General features: G+C 32.9%; 1 protein-coding gene across 1 annotated transcript in view; it reads right to left on the reverse strand.

The window, feature by feature from the left end:
- The window catches only part of LOC149414768 (nose resistant to fluoxetine protein 6-like), a 49,154-nt gene that overhangs the window by 12,317 nt on the left and 15,797 nt on the right, over positions 1 to 21,040 (reverse strand). Inside the window, exons 2-6 of the mRNA XM_089643386.1 lie at positions 20,726 to 20,904; positions 14,466 to 14,701; positions 9,061 to 9,338; positions 5,506 to 5,614; positions 1,725 to 1,880 (exon numbers count right to left, since the gene is read on the reverse strand). Of these exons, the coding sequence (XP_089499512.1) occupies positions 1,725 to 1,880; positions 5,506 to 5,614; positions 9,061 to 9,338; positions 14,466 to 14,701; positions 20,726 to 20,904 (958 nt within the window). The remainder of the gene's footprint in view (positions 1 to 1,724; positions 1,881 to 5,505; positions 5,615 to 9,060; positions 9,339 to 14,465; positions 14,702 to 20,725; positions 20,905 to 21,040) is intronic.

Raw genomic sequence — 21,040 nt, forward strand, 5'->3', positions numbered from 1 at the left:
CTGCTAAAACTCACCATTCAAGAGTATTCTACTAAAAATATTTTTAGCGTTATTATAAAGCTGTGTGAATCATATGGATTGTAATATGCACTTTCATATACAAGACGTGCAGGTTGCAGAAAGTTGTAATTTTTTTTATTACTCAAGAGCGCACCATTCAAGAGTTTATGAGTTTTATAATATTAAAGTTTTTGTGCTCTATAACTAAAATGATAGATGTATTTAAAAAATGACGTTAGTATTAAGAAAACTTGATAAATCCATAGACATCCAAAATGATAGACTTGCTCTAACATGAAATCTGGCTATCATTTCGACGAGCCGGAGACAACCACGTGACTATGTTTTTGACACCGGAAGGGTTCGAGAATGCTTTGAATAAACCATGTCATCAGTCGGACACTAACCACCGAAGAGCGCACATTGATATAACCGGACGAAGAAAAGGTTTGTAACGCCACCCATTATGGGACTTTCATGCGCAGGATATGAAAGTTTGTTCTTAAACGAATCGCCTGTGGAAGCGATATAAAAAATTAATATGGTGGGTAAATTATAAAACATTTGTAAAAGTGTCTAACTAAATAGTTTAACAAAATATTAATTTTTGGATTAACCTCGAACTTTCGTTTACCCGCTTCGGGATATTCAGTTAAGTTTTAAAAGGACTAGTTATTCGTAAGTACATTTTTAAATAATATTACCATGCGAGTTGCCTGAATACCGTCAGATTAATTTATTGACAATCACCGAAAGTGGGGCGATCACTCCATCTCCCTTGCTCCGCGCAAGTTGGTTTGTTCCCCTTTCCCTAATTGGTTCGTCTATTAATTTTAATGTCTATGGATAAAACCAAAATCACAAAATGGTTACTAACGTACCCAATGGAGTTATTTTTTAAATTCATGGAAATTTGCTATATTTCCAATCTTGGAATGACATTTTTAAAGCAGGTTGTGGAAACAACGTTTAAAGCATTTTAATAATAATTTCATAATCAGGAGAGGTGGAAAGGAAATAGTTAATAGAAAAAATAATTACACAACAGTGTTTCCCTTGCGAGTATTTCATTCCGTTTAAGCGAGAACTTTTTAATCCAGAAAAGCAATTAATAATTTCAAATGGCTTACTTTTGCAGAATTAAAAACAAAAATGGAACTACGCAAAACAAGTTACATCGGCGATTTTTCACGGGATATTATAATTATTGTAGGATTTTCGAAGTTGAAAGTTAGTATTTATAATTAAAAAAAACTCCCATAGATCATTGTCTTTCAAAAACCAAAATTAGATATTTACATTTAGTAAACTTGAAAAATAATCTGACATCTTTCAAAAAATTTAACAAAAAAAAACTTTACAAATATAGAATAATTATATAATTGATAAAAATACAATCACTTCGGAACCTACTATGGCGCTTGTATCAAGTGATCCCACAATCAGCTCTATTGTAACTTGGGGTTCGTCTCATAAAGTCTTTAAATAAAAACTTCTTTAGACTAAATTTAGTTTGCATTAATTTTCCTAAACGACAACTAGCTCTGATGGCTTTTTTAGTAGGCGGTAGTGATTATTCTGGGCTTCGACCTTGAGGTTGCAATAGTATTTATCTAAGTATCTAGTATCATATACACTACTATCCAGGATAATCAATGCAAACCCTAAAGATCATTGAACCGGAGACACAAAACCAATATTTTATTAATAATAAACTCTTCTACCTGATGAAAAAGAAGGTATCCACAGAGTAGGAGGCATTTCCAACAGTTTGATAGAAGAAGTTCCTTTCGATGACTGTCCTTAGCGTTTTGTTGTCTGCCACCGTGAACACCTGCAGATACGTATGCACCATCACCACCCAGGCCAGTGAGAGGAACCTGAAATATATTACATCATCATAATATAAAATACGTAATCTGCGACGGACCAGTGCTTCCGGAAATCCGACACAAAATTATGAAATAAGTTCAATTGAAAATATCTTATATGAATGTGTGTTACTTTATTTATTTGTGTTTTAAGGCAATTAAATAATTAATTTGTTTTACGATTTTAGAGTAACTTTGGCAATTATTATAGAGTTTTTGGAAATTAATTTTGTTTTTTTTTTTTAAATATAAAATAAAAATTCATTATAAAAGCATTTTGATGGGCGTAAATTTAAATAAAAAGATATCGATTTTCCGTTGTAATACAATTTTGTTGCATAAAATTTTCTACCAAAAATTTAATTTTTATATATATATTAATCCCCCAAATCGGGGATGCTATATTTTCACTGGCTCCATACTGTTGGGAGCAGTTGAGACTGTTATGCGGTTCAACACACAAAAAAATAAAGAATGCTGAGCTTTCTATAGACCCCAGGAATAAAATCATTCTCAATACGTCATTCTCATAAATCCCTGCTGTGAATACAGAGTGCTCTTTTTTAACTCTTATAATATACTAACCCTTTATCTCTAGTAAGGTTTTAGAACCTACAGTAAAAACAAAAATATTTAAAATTGATTTTGTGTTATAAAAATCAATTAAAAAATATTTTAATTATTAAGTTAATTATTATGTTAATTATTGTTATATTGTTAATTGAATGGCTTATTATTTCGTTTATATCACATTAAGTAATTATTTAATTGTACGCTTAAATTGAATTAATAATATTTTTTTAGAAAGAGTTATTTTCAGATTGCCTCAAATATTTATCATGGATGCCAGTAATAAAATCCGAAAATAGCCAAAAAGAATAATTTATATTTTGCGTCACTGTCGTAACAATCGGTTTAACTTTAAAAATTGTATTTTTTATATGAACGAGATTGAAGTGAAATTACAGTTTTCTTACAAATTGTGTATTATATGTTTTTGATCTCTCAATTTTTTTACTATTATAGTAAAAAAATTAATGAAGTTTAAAATGTGGTTAGCGTTTGTGATATTATTTTTCACGTTTGATATTAAAGCTTCATTATTAAGAAAGAGTAATATTTATTTAAAAGACCAGAAAGATAATTTTATCTCGTCTATAAAACAGTATTTTTTACGGAAAATTAAAAAAAATAGATATATCTATAAAGGGCATTTTAAATACACAGAAAAAATTGAAAATGAACAAAGTGATGAAAATACTGAAGTGTAACTTTGTAAAATTAATTATGAATAAATAAATAATTGTAGACAGCAAAAAATTCATTTAGAACACAAAGAATTATATACATATTTATTTCTACCGTTCAGTGCATTCATTACAACTAATTTTTCTGAAACAGTAATAATTTAATGTGTAAAAAACGTGTTGTCTTAAGTTTATGAAAAGTAGTATCATTAGATTATCTTTATATTATATATAGCAACTAATCTCTATTGTAAACATAAGCGATACTTAAAAATATATCTACTCGTATTTTAGAATTAGTATATCGATAAATTTTATTATCCGAACTCTATGGCCATCTACCTAAGCACTTGACTTGAAATACAGCTAAGATGTTTCCAGTTTTATGACCAAATTTAAGCTGCTTATATGAAAAGCTTTCAGAAGAGAATCCTAGATGGGTCTGTTCAAGATAAATATTTATAGTACATTACCCTTGTTTCTAGAGAAATACAGAAGATCCCATAAAACTGTGAGTTGTTTACATAAAAAAACTTTGAATAAAATGAATGGAAATGAAATAAAATATCTCTATTAATTGTTGCAAATTTTAAAAATGTGTTTTAATCCATATTACGTATTATTTAAGTTAAATTGAATGTAATTCCACGATGAATTAAGGGCTTTTAAATAAGATATAAGTAATGAAGGAGTATTTATAATAGATGTTCAATTTTTTCGATGGAAGCGTATTACATAAACATGGAATTGGAATTAGATCAAACAATTTAGGAGCTCTACTCCGCGGGACCCAGCTGTCCTTAAAAAGTTGTCCCTCCTTTTCTGTGTGTGTCTCTTTCTTTCTATTTTGTATATTATTTATTAATTTTTTTTTGCTTGTTTATTCCAGATCTCGGGGAGGGTGGTGCAATCTCACGAGCTCCATATTATATAAAGTAAATATATAAAATATTGTAAGATAATACATACACAGTAAACGAAAACAAAATACAATAATTATAATACAAAAACATAATGAGACTAAAGTTTTTTAAAAAGAAAAAATATTTAAAAATATATATTTGTATGTATAATTTTTTTTTTCTATGACATCAGGATTTGGCTCTATCGCTTGTAAATAGGTCCCTGCCAGAAGTGCAGTGCTGCCATCACAAGACCGTTTTCGCTCGTGGCTAGTCGTGTTCGAAAGCTGGTGATCCGTTTTTTCATTAGTGCTCGGAATCCGGGAGCACGCCCTTCTACAAACATCTCAGTGGCACTGCAGTACCAGGACAGCCCAAAAAGTATTCGGTAGGAATTGTTGTACTGTACTTCCATTCTTTTTAGAGATGCTTTGTTGAAGTTGGTCCACAGCTCCGAGGTATATAGGCTCGTGAAGTACGTGTAAAAAGTTGCCTTTTATGTTCGTATATATATGTGTGATTGTGCCTCTATCTAATTATGTTTTAATTAATAATTAACCCTGATGAAGCTTTGGAAAAGCGAAATTCGGTTGGCAATATTTGTTAATTCAAAAATAAAAGTGGTGTATCATGTAAAAAATCTTCCGAACAGGCCTTCCATTGATATGCTTGGTGTAACTATAAGTGACCAGCTCAGGTACGGGGGCTCCATCGAAGCCAGAGTAAAGTTGGCATCTCAGAAGCTGGGCGTACTGTACAGGGCCCGCAGATACTTTAATAGTGCACAACTGCTGACCCTGTACAAATCGCAAGTGCGCCTTACTGTCGAATTTGGCAGCCATCTCTGGTCCGGAGCCCCTAAATACCTGAAAAAAACCCTTGACTCTGTGCAGAAACGGGCGGTCCGTTTGATAGATTCCCCAATCTTAACAAACGGACTGCAATCTTTAGAGCACAGGCGTCAGGTAGGTATGCTGTCCTTGTTCTATTGGTATTACAATGGAAGATGCTCTGAGGAACTAGCGTCATTGATCCTTTCGGCACCGGTGCGTAGTCAGGATACACGCCAAACGCGCGCCCAACATTTGTACACGGTTGACATTTGTCACATGAGAACTGGTCGCTTCTACGATTCGTTCTTAGGTTCGATAGCTCGGCTGTGGAACGTACTGCCGGCCTTTGTGTTTCCTCCCTCCTACAACTTGGGACTCTTCAAGACCCATGTTCACTCCTTCCTCTCCACAAACAGACCCTCCAAACAGCATCCCCAAAGATGACATAGGCCCTGAGGGAAATTATTTTCTTCAGGGCCTACTGTGTGGAGTTAATATAAAATAAATAAAAAATTACAAATTACAATTTTTTTTTTTTTTTCATTTGACAGGTAGATATTTAAGCTGAAGAAATGTACATATAAGATTATTAATGCATTTATAGGTTTTTCGCATAAACATGATGCAGGTAGGAAAATTGATTAATCGTTACCTGAGTCCATGTATGCAGTTGATCGCATCTTCTGATGATTCTTCTGTCTTCATTATCTTTTCCGTGTTGGATAGAGCCGAGAACGCAAGAAGGACTTGAGAAAAAATACCTAGAATTAAAAATAGAATGCACAAAATTTATTAATTTTATAAAAAATGGTGTCAGTACCGCCGCCCCGGTAACCATCTATTGGATAGCAAACATCTCTACCATAGGTCACTCCAAATGGCTTGGCAGGGGTCCCGGGTTCATTGCGTGAGGTGTGTTCAGATCTTGGGAGTTGTTGCTCCTACCCACCAGCTGCGTGGCGCACAGTGGTCTGAAAATCGCCTTTCATAGACATAGAGACTTGAATTTTCAAGGGTATTTTTTTGGCTAGAAATGGATTCTGCTGATCATTACTATGCTATAAAATTTCGTACGAAGCAATTGCGTGTACAAATGAAGGAGTTGTCATTTTTTAAAGAAAAATTTGTATGGCACTGACATTAAAAATGAGGCTATCTCTGGAATCATAAGGTTGGCCATTCTATCCTAACACACAGATATACTACTATTTATTTTTATTTTTTTGACATACTTCGTATTGTGGCGCAACTTGCGTTTTTTTTTTTTTTTAAATCTTCAAAGTTGAAAAAAACACTTTTTAATGTTGATGATTCATTTTAATGCTTAAATGCTTTTAGGCTTGCAGTGTAAATAAAAGGAAAGGCGATTTAAGCGAAAGGCGATTTTCAGCCCACAGTGTGACGGGACGGGTCGGGAGAGGCCGGTTTATGGGGACCCTTTGACCTTTACAGCTAGTCTTGTATGATGGATTCATACATCCGTCACTCCTGGACACGCTAAACCCTAGATTCCCACCCTCCCCTCATACATTTTCCTTCCCAGAACTTCCTCTCCTTCCCTTCCTTAAAAATACCCTCGTCTCAGCATCCCCAAAGATGAAATGGTTAATTTTGAAAAAAATACCTTAAATGCTTTGAATTGCCTATATATGGATGCACTTCGGGGCCTTAGAATTTTAGGATCACAGGGGCCTACTTACAAAAACGAGTGTTTTGAGTTGAGCTTGATTTCGGTATTGCCATAATCATATTTATTAGTTATACAAATCTCTATCTCATACACACAGCTATTTAATGCGATGCACTACGTCATGTAATATTTTAAATTGAGCCGCTATCAATAACAACCCTTACGTAGATGGCGATAAGGTTTAAATTCCCGCTTAACACCATCCGCCTATTTTGATTTATGCAAGAAAAAAACATGGCTTTAAAGTGCCTTTTATTTTATTTTGTGGATGTTCAGTCATAATTTTTTTTTTTTTCGATCATTTTATAAATACCTTAATTTTTCACACTATACAATAAAAGCATAACCGAAAATGGGTTCGTAAGTAGGAGATTTTGAACTTTAAAGCAGTTTTCATAGGCCTTATACATTATTTTTTTCTGGGCTTATAAAAAGACTTAGGTATCTAAAAATACTTGATTATATCAAAGGCCAAGATGTATTCTACTCGCAGTATTTAATTAAAGCATCTGAAACATTTCTAGGCGACCAAATTTTCAAACCAAAAACAAATTATTTTGAATTACTGCGTATGGCATCGCCTTGAAAGATTCATTTGGGCATATCAGTTAGACATACAGGTGGATATATGACCATGCCAATCTTTATTTGCGTTTATCTCAAAACTATATTTTTGTAGATAGGCCCCTGTGATCCTAAACCCCCGACTTACGAGCAGTGGCGGAACGTGACCTTTGGGTGTACTGAGTGCTAATATTACAAAAAGTGGCATTATTGATGTTTTTGTAGCTGAAAACAATTTATATATATTTTTTTTATATTAGATTTTTTGTATGAAGATTTTTCAGGAAATTTAAGTTTAGCCGTACGCCGCACGGATTTCCTGATAAAAATGGTTTTCAGTTACAACAACATCAATAATGCCATTTTTTTTAAATATTAGCACTCTAGTTCACAAAAAGTCACGAGCCGTCACTGCTTACGAGTAACTTATTTATAATTTTGGTCAATGCCAGTAAATTTGCCTGTATTTGAGTGTGTAGTGTTCTTCAATGCTTGTAAATTTGACTATATTTTGGAGAAATTACCAGCGTGTGTTGTAGTGTTCGTCAATGCTTGTAAATTTGACTATATTTAGGCGCAATTACCAGCGAGTGTGTAGTGTTCTTCAATGCTTGTAAATTTGCCTATATTTAGGAGCAATTACGAGTGTGTGTTGTAGTGTTCGTCAATGCTTGTAAATTTGCCTATATTTAGGAGCAATTACGAGTGTGTGTTGTAGTGTTCGTCAATGCTTGTAAATTTGCCTATATTTAGGAGCAATTACGAGTGTGTGTTGTAGTGTTCGTCAATGCTTGTAAATTTGACTATATTTAGGAGCAATTACCAGCGTGTGTGAAGTGTTCTTCAATGCTTGTAAATTGGACTATATTTAGGAGCAATTACCAGCGTGTGTGTAGTGTTCTTCAATGCTTGTAAATTGGACTATATTTAGGAGCAATTACGAGTGTGTGTTGTAGTGCTCGTCAATGCTTGTAAATTTGACTATATTTAGGAGCAATTACCAGCGTGCGTGAAGTGTTCTTCAATGCTTGTAAATTGGACTATATTTAGGAGCAATTACCAGCGTGTGTGTAGTGTTCTTCAATGCTTGTAAATTTGCCTATATTTAGGAGCAATTACGAGTGTGTGTTGTAGTGTTCGTCAATGCTTGTAAATTTGACTATATTTACGAGCAATTACGAGTGTGTGTTGTAGTGTTCGTCAATGCTTGTAAATTTGACTATATTTAGGAGCAATTACCAGCGTATGTCTAGTGTTCTTCAATGCTTGTAAATTTGACTATATTTAGGAGCAATTACGAGTGTGTGTTGTAGTGTTCGTCAATGCTTGTAAATTTGACTATATTTAGGAGCAATTACGAGTGTGTGTTGTAGTGTTCGTCAATGCTTGTAAATTTGACTTTATTTACGAGCAATTACGAGTGTGTGTTGTAGTGTTCGTCAATGCTTGTAAATTTGACTATATTTAGGAGCAATTACCAGCGTGTGTGTAGTGTTCTTCAATGCTTGTAAATTTGACTATATTTAGGAGCAATTACGAGTGTGTGTTGTAGTGTTCGTCAATGTTTGTAAATTTGACTATATTTAGGAGCAATTACGAGTGTGTGTTGTAGTGTTCGTCAATGCTTGTAAATTTGACTATATTTAGGAGCAATTACGAGTGTGTGTTGTAGTGTTCGTCAATGCTTGTAAATTTGACTATATTTAGGAGCAATTACGAGTGTGTGTTGTAGTGTTCGTCAATGCTAGTAAATTTGACTATATTTAGGAGCGTGTGTGTAGTGTTCTTCAAGTTCGTCATGTTTTGCTTCCTCTACTTTTAACCAACGTTTCTGGCAGTATCCAGGTAGCTACGTAGATTGTGGTTAAAGCGAGTTAAGTTAAAAAAAAATCAATCATCATAAATGTTTTCGCTGTGAGAATCATAAATCATCAATTATAAAACACGTCGAACCTGTGCCAATTTTCGTCTTTCTCGAGCTTCCTTTATCGCACACCTCGCTAGCCGCGCCATTTCCGTTGTTCGATGAAGCGTTTCCGGACCCGTTACCGGTTCCGGTGGATCCGTTACTGCCGCTTTTCCCGTTGCCGATACCGTTACCGTTCACCATGTTGTTGTTATCGGTCTCAACGTCGTTGCTTCTGTATGTTATCGAGTCGTTGTGACGGTTGACATAGCCTTCAAACGCGGAGGCCACGAGTATGAGAAAGATTGCCACTGCTGCTACGCCGCTGGAAAGAATAATCAACTCTTTATTTATTTATTTACGATACAATTTTACATTGTAAACATACAAATATGATTCAACATGACAATGATAAATATACAAGTTAACAGAAGTCAAGTCACAGAAGTTTCTTATGCTAAAGTTTATTGGAAATGAAGTTTTAATTTCTTAAAATTAATTTTGTGTTAAAGGAAAGGGAGAGAAATATGAGAACAGAAAGAGGATAGGAGATGCTCCCGATACATTCCATACTCTCATATTAATAATCGATCGTACACATTACTCTAAATCGATTTTTCAGTAGGTTATTACCAAAAATGTCAATGCTGTAAAAATTTGTATTATATTATGCACATATTTTAGAATATTTGTTCTACACGAGGGTTAATAAAATAAATCAGATTGTCGAGTTGATCTAGACGAAATATGAAGATTTATTAAATTGATTGAGTTCTGGTGAGTCCGGACCATTATTTAGGATTTTAAACAATAATATTTGATCAGAAATTATACGTTGAAATACAAATAAAACGTTTAAAATACATGAAAATATTTTTCTGTTTGAAAATATCTCCCGAGTAAAAATAAATCCCGCCAGCGGGAATTGAACCCGCGCCTTCTCCAGACGCTCTGCACCACTGAGCCATATCGGTTTATTTAACCCGCCAAATAATTCAATATGTACTAGTACTTCAATCAACAATTACTGCTTATTATATTTTTTCCACCTGTAAACAACCAAATTTATTTATTTTTTATTTTTACTCGGGAGATATTTTCAGTTTGAATTGATATTACAGGCGACTAATTATTGCTTATAATAATTTATTATCATTTGTGCTGTGCATAAAAACTTTGTCTTATAAACGTTGGTTTGTTATTTAAAATATATATTTGTGTAGATCTGTAAATGCTTTTAAAATTGCAAATATCTGTTACTTCTGCATATCGGTTATGTAACATGTCGTTGTATGCGTGGTATAATAGAGTTTATAATCCAATTGGTAATTGACATCATTGTTGTGGTAAAAAGTATTTTTAGTTCGCGTGATTCTATAGGAACGTTGTTGCATCCGAAACTGCTTCAGATGAACATGAATTGTCGAATGTAAATGAATTAAAACAATATGAAATCAGGATGACCAATCACACCAAGAAGGAGCACACAACACAATCGCAATATAGTGAGTTCCACAGCGATACTTCGAGGTAATTATCGCCACAACAAAACTAAGAATAGTTAAACGATATTAAACACTTCCAATATAGTCAACTTCCTTCTCTTCAAATATTAAGTCTACGAAAAACATCGTCTGCTTCCAGTAGTTCAATACTTCTTTCGTTTTTTTTTTCAAAATAAATTGACTCGAATTCGCACTGTGTTCTTGCTACTTTATCAAATATAAAACAATTTTCCAACAATGTGATGGTTAGGTAAAACTGGAACTGGACAACTAAAATACCGGCAGGAACTAAGCATATCCCTAATTTCAAACCAAACAAACATGAAATTAAATCAGTTGCAGTAATGTAGGGCGAATAAGGGAATTAATGATTTTAAAAAGGAAATTGACATCAGATACCAATCTTCTGTTGAACAGCTTTATTTATTTGACATTTTCTATAAGTTAGTAAGAGTTAATGATTTTTACATGCTTAAAAATTTGTGCTATTTTTTTAAGACTTTTCTATTTAAACAATTTGCGTCGTGTATTACGTTCCTTTTCATTAAAATTTGATTTTCAAATTTCAACATTCATTTGGATTTGTACCCGCGACCTTCGGATTACTAATCGAGAGCCTTACCCCTCGACCACAGAGGCCCTCCTTAACTACCTAACGCACAACCGACACAAAATGTTCACTCATCCACAAAAAATAGGCTCTATAAAATACATATGATTCATTGAACTTCCAAAACGTGCAACGGAATCCAAAAAGGCTTTACAATCGGAAGTTGCAGCCAGGCGAGTAACGCAAACCGAATTTCAATTAAAATCATCCGCTTCGATGCGCACCCTCCACCCTCCCCCTTCCACAGATATCCTGGCTTACCGGGGATTTTCATCCATCTTACTTGGGCCAGAAAAACTAGTAGTAAAAGTAATACAATAGGGTAGCAATATATTTAGTCAATTTAATGACTAAAGCAATAGTCATGTTCGATGGCAGTATAAAAATCAAATGTTAAAAAATAATCTTTTTTATACTATAATACATGTATTTTAAATTATCGACCTGGTTTCACAATCACTTTGGCGGCAAATAGCCAATTTTAAAGAAAAAAAAAAGTTTTTTCTGTTCGACTGTAATTTGAACCTTCCTCCCAAGAGACTGGTTCTTAAAGTGCAGAGAACTTTTAAAATGTCTATTAAACTTCATTTTTCAAAACTTCTATGTATTAACAGTCAATTCGTGAGCATATTATAATTCTTGATTTTATTTTTTTTTCTCTCCGTACACTTTCTTCCTTTTATAACTATTACCTACTCATACATAAATTTAAACTTAAATTCATTGATTTTAACTTAAAATCATTAGTTTTCAGAATAATCTCAGCCAAAATTATACAATGATGTTTTATGGACATACGTAATAGGTACTAAAACTATGTTATAATGAAAAATATCCTTAATTTTATCTTATTATACTGTGTATGTCTTAATAAATAAATAAATTAAATTAAATTAAAACTTTAAAACTATTTGAACCGCAGTAATTTTATCCAATTTCAGAGAAATGCATATAAGCCAAACGGCGCGCGCTTGGTAAGAACCTCACAAGCGCTGTATTAGGTGTTACGTCCTTAAAGTCGGTGCCAGGAGCGGAGTTCTCCAATGGCGCCTTCACCTACGGCCGTGTTGACAGCTATCAACAATATGGAATGCATTGTCTTCGAAAACGAGTATATTTGCCGAGTTTCAACTAGATCGAATGTCGAAAAGTGGGTTAATATCCGCTTCCAAGATTATCATTCTTTGGAATTCAAATAGATGTATTTAACAACTAGCTACAGTAATTTAGTGGTTTGTGGAGTCAGCATCAGTCGTGTCTATATGCGGATGCATGGATCGTATCCGAGGTTCCTGCACCATATACGAACGTACTTGAGGCAACGAAACCAGACCTTATGGAAATCTTGAATTACTTGCTTTTAATATAACCCATATTGAGATCCCATTCCTATTGGAATATTATGGCTTATATGTGCCTGAAAACTTAATCCAAGTCATAGCCGTGACTTGTTCAAGATACCACCCGGCAGTGCTGACGTTCTATCACAGCCTAGCAAGGTGCTGTTTAACGAAATTTCTAAAACAAAAACTGTGCGCCGTAAGGGAGAGGTTGGCGAATTTGCATTTTACTGAACGTTAGGCAGCAAGGAATTGATATTGTCTGTCTTTATAAATACTTCTAATAGGTATATATCTTGATATCGAAATTCGGAAGTTCCTGTCTGAAATATGTACTTTTTCAGGGTTTCTGGCTTTCGACCTTCGAGGATATTCATGGCTATCAATTTAATCATTAGAAAAAGGGAAATACGAATATATATTTGAACATAATATTCAATTGAGAAAAATTCTAATAATTTCAGACTTAAATGAAAAGCAAAGTGGAACGACGGAGAGGCTTATTCCACTTATTCCACTTATTCCACGCCCATAGCGCGAGACTTTTGGGTGATTAATTGTTCGTGAAGAAACGGAGACTCCTTTTTCATGAATACACAAATAAAAAAAGTTATGATGAATTTCATATTTTTGTGTGGTTTTCAAAGCGTTCCAATAAACCATTGACATTTAAATTTATAGACTAGGCTACCAGAGAAAAGGGAAGAAACTAATTTGCGCTGAGCATGGAAGGATGTGACCGTTTTCCTTCCTGTAATTTATATAAATGAATCTGACAGCATACAGGCAACTCGCATTGTAATATCACCATTTAGCCAGAGAAAATAAAATCTGCTTGCAAATTACTAATTTTTATAGTGGCGAGCAAATTTCGATCGAAGAAAATTAGGGCTTGTATCCAAAAATTAATATATTATTACACTATTTAGTTAGACACTTTTACAGATGTGTTATAATTTACCCACCTCACTCATTTATAGCTTCGCTATGGCCGATTACTGTGGTGGTAGAAGGAGATTTTAAAATATTGTCAGGTTATTCGTAACCCGGGAATGCAAAAAAAAAAGTGTTATCTTAAGTTTTCACTTCCAGACAAACCTTCAATCCCATGTGTCAAGCATATCACAATATAATATTAAATTTGTTATATGTGAAACTTATAATTTTCTTTATAATAATGATAATTTTATAGCTTTTGAATATATTTTTTTTTCAACCACCAAAAATTTCACTTGCTAATTGACACAGAATGTGATTTTTTACTCAAACTTACTGGGCAAGTGAAGATTAAATTGAGCTACTACTGCCATCTGTCGACTCCTACAATACACTAGACTGACGACACAGGAGGAGAGAAATTGCTGGAATTTCGGAAATCTGCGCATGCTCTCTGGGTTATGAAAATAATGCCTCGGATAAATTTGGTCCTTTTTTGGCTTAATTTACAAATATTTATTATATGGACCAGGCAACCAGAACACAATGCAAAGTTAAAACTTGACACATTTAAAATTGTAGTCGATATGGGGGCATTACTACCGAAGACATTGGGAAAATCGATGCCAAATAAGTGTTTGGTTTTATTTGGAAGAATTATTTATTTTCTTCCAAGTTATACGTGTCAAAATGTCCATATAACGGATCATTATTATTTTTTAAATAGTTGTCACTTGGCAGAGGTGAAATATCAATTTAATTTTTAGTGAAGGAAGTAAAAATGTAAGCAAACAAGTCTTTATAGTTTGAAAAAATAAAACTCTTCTTTTATTATTATTACAATGTATGTAAAATAAATATGTATCTTCATTTGGAAATATTCCATTGCCAATTTTTGTGAGAAAAGAAGCAAATACACCGCGCAGAGTTTTGGCGGCCGGGCGGAAAGAGCCGACGAGTCACGAGGCTGGCCGAATGAAGCATTCCGTCTTACCACGCTTTCTTGCACAAAATAATAATAATAATAATCAAAAATAAATTTAAATAAAGAACAAACTAACCCGACAATATAAAACTTCACGTCGTTCCACATGTCGTAAGGTCCCGGCACCGGTCTGACGTGCACCACGTTGAGTTCCACATTTTCCCGCGTAATATTGGTGCCATTTTTTGACGTGTCCTTCATCTTGGTGTTGGCGGCCATTTCTGCTTCTTTGGCGCCACTTTTGAGAATTATTTGAAGATCGACTGGGCTGCAAGATGATGGCATGCATATCCCCATCAATACATTGCGAACCTACAAAAATATAATATTTGATCAAAAAAAGCTTAAAAACATTTAATTATTATAATACAGATCTACTCATTAATCAATTAACATTTTCATACAAAACTCCTATTTGACAATTTTTTGATAAATAAATAAAGTGGCACAAATAAGTGCTAGATATTTAATATACCTTTTGAACATTTTTTTTTTTTTGGTTAAATCCAAATTCATGTTTTGTATGAAAAAAAAATTGTATGGCCGCGCAGCCGTTCCCCTTGGGCATAATGAACTAGCTACCGCATGCCCGGCGTCGCTCGGGTTTGTCAATGGTTAAAAAAATAAAATAAATATTTAATACAGGGTGTCCGGGGGTAAAGTACACAAACTTCGGGAGGTTATTCTAGATTATGGTAGAAGTAAAAAAAATACATAACTTTTTCAAAAATCCAAAGTTTTACTTAGTTTTCAGGTAAAACAGTTGAATTCGTTTGTATGGAAAAGTAAATATTTTTCTCGTTCTGTGTGATAAAAAAACAACGGAATTTCAGAAAAATTTATTTATCTTTTTTACTTCTCCCATTATGTAGAATCGCCTCCCGAAGTTTGTGCACTTTACCCCCGGACACCCTGTAAACACGTTACACCTCACAAGAGCGCCTTTGTTTGCACTAGAGCTTGTGTTGAACTAAAGTAGGGTAAAAAGTTCTCCTTTTTATCGACAGTAGTGAAAACAGCGCTGCTGCACCCTAGTGGTAGAACAGCAGTAGTAAGTATTTTAATATATTTTTTATCTACTACTCTATTTTAATGCCTAATTTAAAATCGCTAAATACGGTATTATAAGTCAGAAAGAGACGGCATGAGATAGCAGGATGAAAGGAATATAAAATAATATGAATGATTGTCTTATGCCTCTTTTTCATATCGATTACTTGAGATAACATTGTGTTGATTACAGTTGTAGTGGTACGTCACTACTTGAGTAGGACGTAATTCTAGAAGTTTCAGCCTGTGAGAACTTTTTATTTTTCACCTATATAAGCGACAGCGGGAAGAAAATCGACAGTACAGTACCAGCAACTTTGACATCGAGATCGAATTATTTGCCTACGTGACGCGCTTCAGAACATTCTCGAACCTTCCTTTCGCAAAACATTCTGTTGTATTTTCTACGTTTATTTATTTTTTTGGTGTGTTATAATAAACCGCTTCAGCCAAATTCAGTAGTTATTTATTAATATTTAGAATACGAAATATAACTTCACAGTCATTAGACTATTATTCTGCAGTCCTAATCTCCAGCCTGACATTAATATAAGGTCATTGGTAATAAATTTAATTATTTTATCAGTATTTCTATTTTTCCGATATTCCAATTTGCAGTATAATACAAAATATTTCGCGAAGTGCCTACGAGACATTGCCAATCGGTTCGCAGTATTGGCTTCAGCATTCTAATGGTTTTAGTAAGATCCACCTACGAGCGGCATTTACCTTTATATTCTCACTTCAATAAAGATACATACAGGCTAATCTGACAGCAAGAACGCCACGTCAAACAGTCGAGAGAAAATGACAAACATCACGTTTCTTATCTCCAGTGACGAATAAAGATACATATCTTTAATTTTTTCAATTATAATAATTGCACAGATTATGCGGTCGGAAGCAGATTCGCATGGATACATTATATTTGTAAGACCATTTAGTTTGTCATTCAGAAGTTTAACGTCTGAAAGAAACCTGAAATACCTTTACGTTTTCATAACTTCTTCCCCATAAATCATATTTTCTGAAGCAAACGACTCTACGAAGAATTATTGTTACCTTTTCCAGGCTAATATACGAAAAATTCAGGTCGTAGCTGGAATATGGTTTGCAGAAATATCGTTACAGTATGAATTGAAACGAAAAAAAATAACACGTATTCATGAAAAAAATAGTTTAATCTAAATGAATTATCATTGTTCCGTCAGACAAAAAAAAGGCCGTTATGTAAATTCCAACAAATGTAAAAATGCAAAAAAAAAATACATTCAAAACATTGATTGCATAATGTCGTAGAATGTGACGATATACCTAGACATATTTATAAACAACTTGTATTAATTTGATAAGGAAGCTTTTGACTGTCCATCTAAGAAAGTTTCCCGTTTTAGGACAGTCAAATTAACAGGTTTCAAATTATCCTAGAGGAATACAGGCTTTAAGAATAGAGAAAATTAGTAAAAGTGAAGATACATAAAAGATATTAGCACATTATACATCATTATTGGCCAGGGGTTTCACAAAACTAAAATAATAACAGAACTTGGATAGAACCTTCACCGAACTTAAAAATCAACTTTGAAATTTGATAAATAGTTCATATTCTCTGAAACAACCCATCCTAAGTGTTTTACAAAATATAATATTTTGTTAGACATATGTAATTATTCTGTTATAAGATTGAACGTACGCGGACTGATAAAACTGTTATGTGTTTGCATTAATTTGGTGTTGATTTGGGGTGAGTAGATTACATTATTAATTCTTTTATTAATCGTTTTTTTTTCTTCAAACTCTGTTTTTGTTTTTAAATACATATATTTATTTATTTTACGCCTATTAAGGCTTTTACATACATGTATAACAATATTTATGAAATTATACCTGTAAATAGTGCAGGAAATTACTGTTTAAAACATTGGCATTAAAATATATTTAAATAAAAATATTGTTGAATTTGATCCACACAGCATGTACGAGTAGGTACAAAATATAAAAATAAAAAATCCAAAATATTTTTTTTCTTTCAGTTAACAAAATTCTGTTAATGTGTTAGTCAATTTAAATATCTTTATCAAAATATTCCCCTACTTGATGAAAAAAACTTCAATAGGGTATGCTTATATATTGAAATTGATAATAATAATAATAATAATAATACTTGGATGACTTGTATAGCGCTGTTTTTGTGCAAAAACACCTCAAGGGCGCTGTACAAACTTATAATACATTTCTACAGTGATCTATGTTATTACTTAACTATTTATGGAGAAAATATACAGTACAATACTTACCTGGTAGGTCACTTGAGATTAACACTTAATTAACATTTTCTAATTGTTTATTGGCGAAATTTAGATACAGGATTTAGGACTTAATTGAAAATTTGAATATACTGGACTTTCTCTTAGGAATGAAATATATCAACCACATCGGAGTCTTTGTTTCCTAGCTGTTGAATCCGTCGCATAGGAGTGTAATATTGGGACGTTGATGTAGAATTGCTACAATAATATGGTAGGTACTGTCTTGTAGCTGACCTGCTTGGAGTATGAAAAGAGATTACATATAATAAATATTTATCATGGTTTGCAAGATAAATAAGGTCAGTCGGAATTGTTCCTTCTCTAATATATATTACTTTGATAATTTTAACGTAATCTTACTTGTTTAAAGCAAGTAATTTTTATCGAGCATTTTTAATATAGTATATATGTACCTAGGTAGAAAATGCCCCCCAAAACAGACAACTTTTAAAAGTTTAAATTTTGCCGATTAGGAAGAAAACTAAAATTGCCGATTTACGTAAGACCTTGTGACTCCCAGCTTTCCGACAGTCAAAGAAATAATTGATTTTACGTTCAAACTTATTTCAATATTTGAAAAGTTTGACCGATTTTCAACCAAGAAGGGAAAATTATTAACCTTACTGCGGTCACATAAGACCGAGACCAATGAAAAGGTATACTGATAGATTTTCCTAACTTGAAACATTCTTAGTAAAATTGATTAAAAAATTCGTCAACTTTCTTTCTCGAACAAATAATTAATTTATGTTGCATTTTACAGGCCTATAAATCTTGTGTAAATTAAATTAGTATTCTTTCAAATCGTTTATGTGTATACTTCTAATTATTGGTTCATTTTTTTATTATTTATTTATATCTGTTTAATCTCTTCAGTGGTTTGACAGAACTTGGAGAGAATTTCAACTTTTAAATTAAATTAGGTATAAGAGTGAGAAGCCCATATTAATGTTAGCATCAAAATGGGCAGTTATCATTTAGATTTTTTAAGCACCTTTCTTATTGCGAGAAAGGGAAAAGAAATAAAAGTTGAATGCTCCATTTGCATTATAATGACCCTACAGAGAACCAAGCTTCTGAAATAATGACTCGATTTAAAGGCATTTACTTCAAAGCGTGTGCAGCTATTAAACTGGAAATGTATCATTATTTAAAAATTATGCCTAATTCGCCAAATAAATAATGCTTCGTACTTTAAAAAAGTTATTTCAATGAAACGTTAGATGAGAAAATGCAAGAAAGTATTTCTATTAGTTGGATATCAAGGGTTTAAAAATCAGGTAAGGTCAGGTTAGGTTAGGTTTTAGATTTGCTAGATTTAGTTCGGTTGAATACAGTGAGAAGAATTTAAATAAATTTAGATTAGGATAATAAAAATTTAGGTAAGGTTGACTTGTTTCAGATTAGGTTTGGTTTGTAACAAAACTAAATTTTATTGGACTACTAGCTGCCGTGTACTCGGCGTTACTCGACTTTTCTCTACTTTCAATAAATATAATGTCCATGTATTATATATATATATTTAAACCTTCCGGGAGAAATGACAGTGAATGTACATAGTTTAGAAGAACGAAGCGCACAAACAGACAGACGCGGTTAGTGACTTTATTTTATAATATTTATAGATACAAATGTATTGTCACGATTAAGAAACGGCCTGTAATCCCGTTTTTAGTTCATAATGATCTGGGATGTTCCTGGATGTTTCCAAACGTTTCAGTCTATTCCCAAAAATTCCACAATGTTCAAGAATGTTCCGGGATGTGCTGGAATGTTGTGGAATACTTTCGAATACTCTAAAATATTCTGGACTGTTGTAGAAATTTCTAGATTTTTCTTCTTTTTCGTAACTTCCAGCCCTTATATCTTCAAAAGCACGCCCTTCAATTGAAATCGGGAACCTTCTTCATGAATAGGGGATAGAGAACTACCACACCATAGAACTCCCTTGATCGCACCGGGACTCGTTTTATTTTTAACGGCACGCACATTGTACACTAACTTTTACAATTTATATTTATTAGTTAAGGAAAGAAGTACAAGTAATTTATGCAAGGTAAGGTTAAGTTAGACAAAAAATTGTATCTGTCATTATTTCCAAGAAAATTTACTCAAGTAGATAAGTAGGCAATTTATGGAGAAGTAAAGAGAAATAAATAATTCAAGGTCATCTCGATACTACACTATGTCTTAGCAGTATTAAAAAATCGTCCATAATTATTAAATACAGCACATTAATTTATTAATTTGTATTAATTATATTTTGTTGGTAAATGTATAACTGAGAAATCGTGTATTGAGAGCAGACGCAGTTTATAACGTTAATTATACTATGTTGGTGGATGTATAACTGAGAAATCGTGTGTTGAGAGCAGACGCAGTTTATAACATAAGAAGATTGTAACAAAAATACCAACACTTTATTATATTAAAAATAACAGACAATCAGCATCGTCCATTGAAAACGTATACTTATAAAGAGGTTTTAAAAAATTAATAAAATCGTTAATGTTTGATCTGTCTTGCCTGATAATCAAAGACTTGGTGTCTGCTTTATATTAAGAAAAAAAATTGTTTAAAAAATTTCATTACATACCTACTTCATATGATAAAATAAAAAAAAATAACAGTAACATAAAATAAGTCTCTATCTAATACGTTGTCTGTACAAAGACATTTTTCTTATATCAATACTTTGGTTATGATTTGAGATTTTCTCGCTCAAAAGTATTATCATTGCAAAAATAATGGCCCTTAGGTTGGATATTAACAAAGAAAGAAGAAGAAGAAAGAAGCGCCTCACTGCATAATATCCCAAAAATAAATCACGTTAATAGATACTCGAAAAAAATTGTGAAAAATGTGAAATAATATTGAGTTCTTTATATGAGTAATTTCTTTTTCATATCTTCTGATATATTATTATTTTTTTTATTTGAAACGTTTCTGCCATTTACATTTCTATTTTTTTTATTACCTGAGGAGTGTAGTCCCCAATAGACATCCTTAGTTTGGCCACGCTGAAGCCAGCGGCAAAGGGGGGCACCTCATTCCTACCCAGCCTCACTTGCAGCTCCTTGCAGAGAGACGAGGAACCGAGCCAGAAGTCATTGCCAAAGAAGAACTGCCCGTTATAGCGTCCTGATGCATCAGACACTGGAAAAAATAGAAATTTTTTATTATTTATTTTTTCTATATCGGAAGATAAACATTGCCTTGTTACGAATAATTTGAAAAAATATTATTTTACAGTTTTCATAAATAATTGTTTCAGTAATACAAATTTACAAAT

The sequence above is a fragment of the Hesperophylax consimilis genome, chromosome 19 (assembly GCF_061612785.1).
Source record: "Hesperophylax consimilis isolate HC1 chromosome 19, BYU_Hcon_1.0, whole genome shotgun sequence".
Classification (NCBI taxonomy): domain Eukaryota; kingdom Metazoa; phylum Arthropoda; class Insecta; order Trichoptera; family Limnephilidae; genus Hesperophylax; species Hesperophylax consimilis.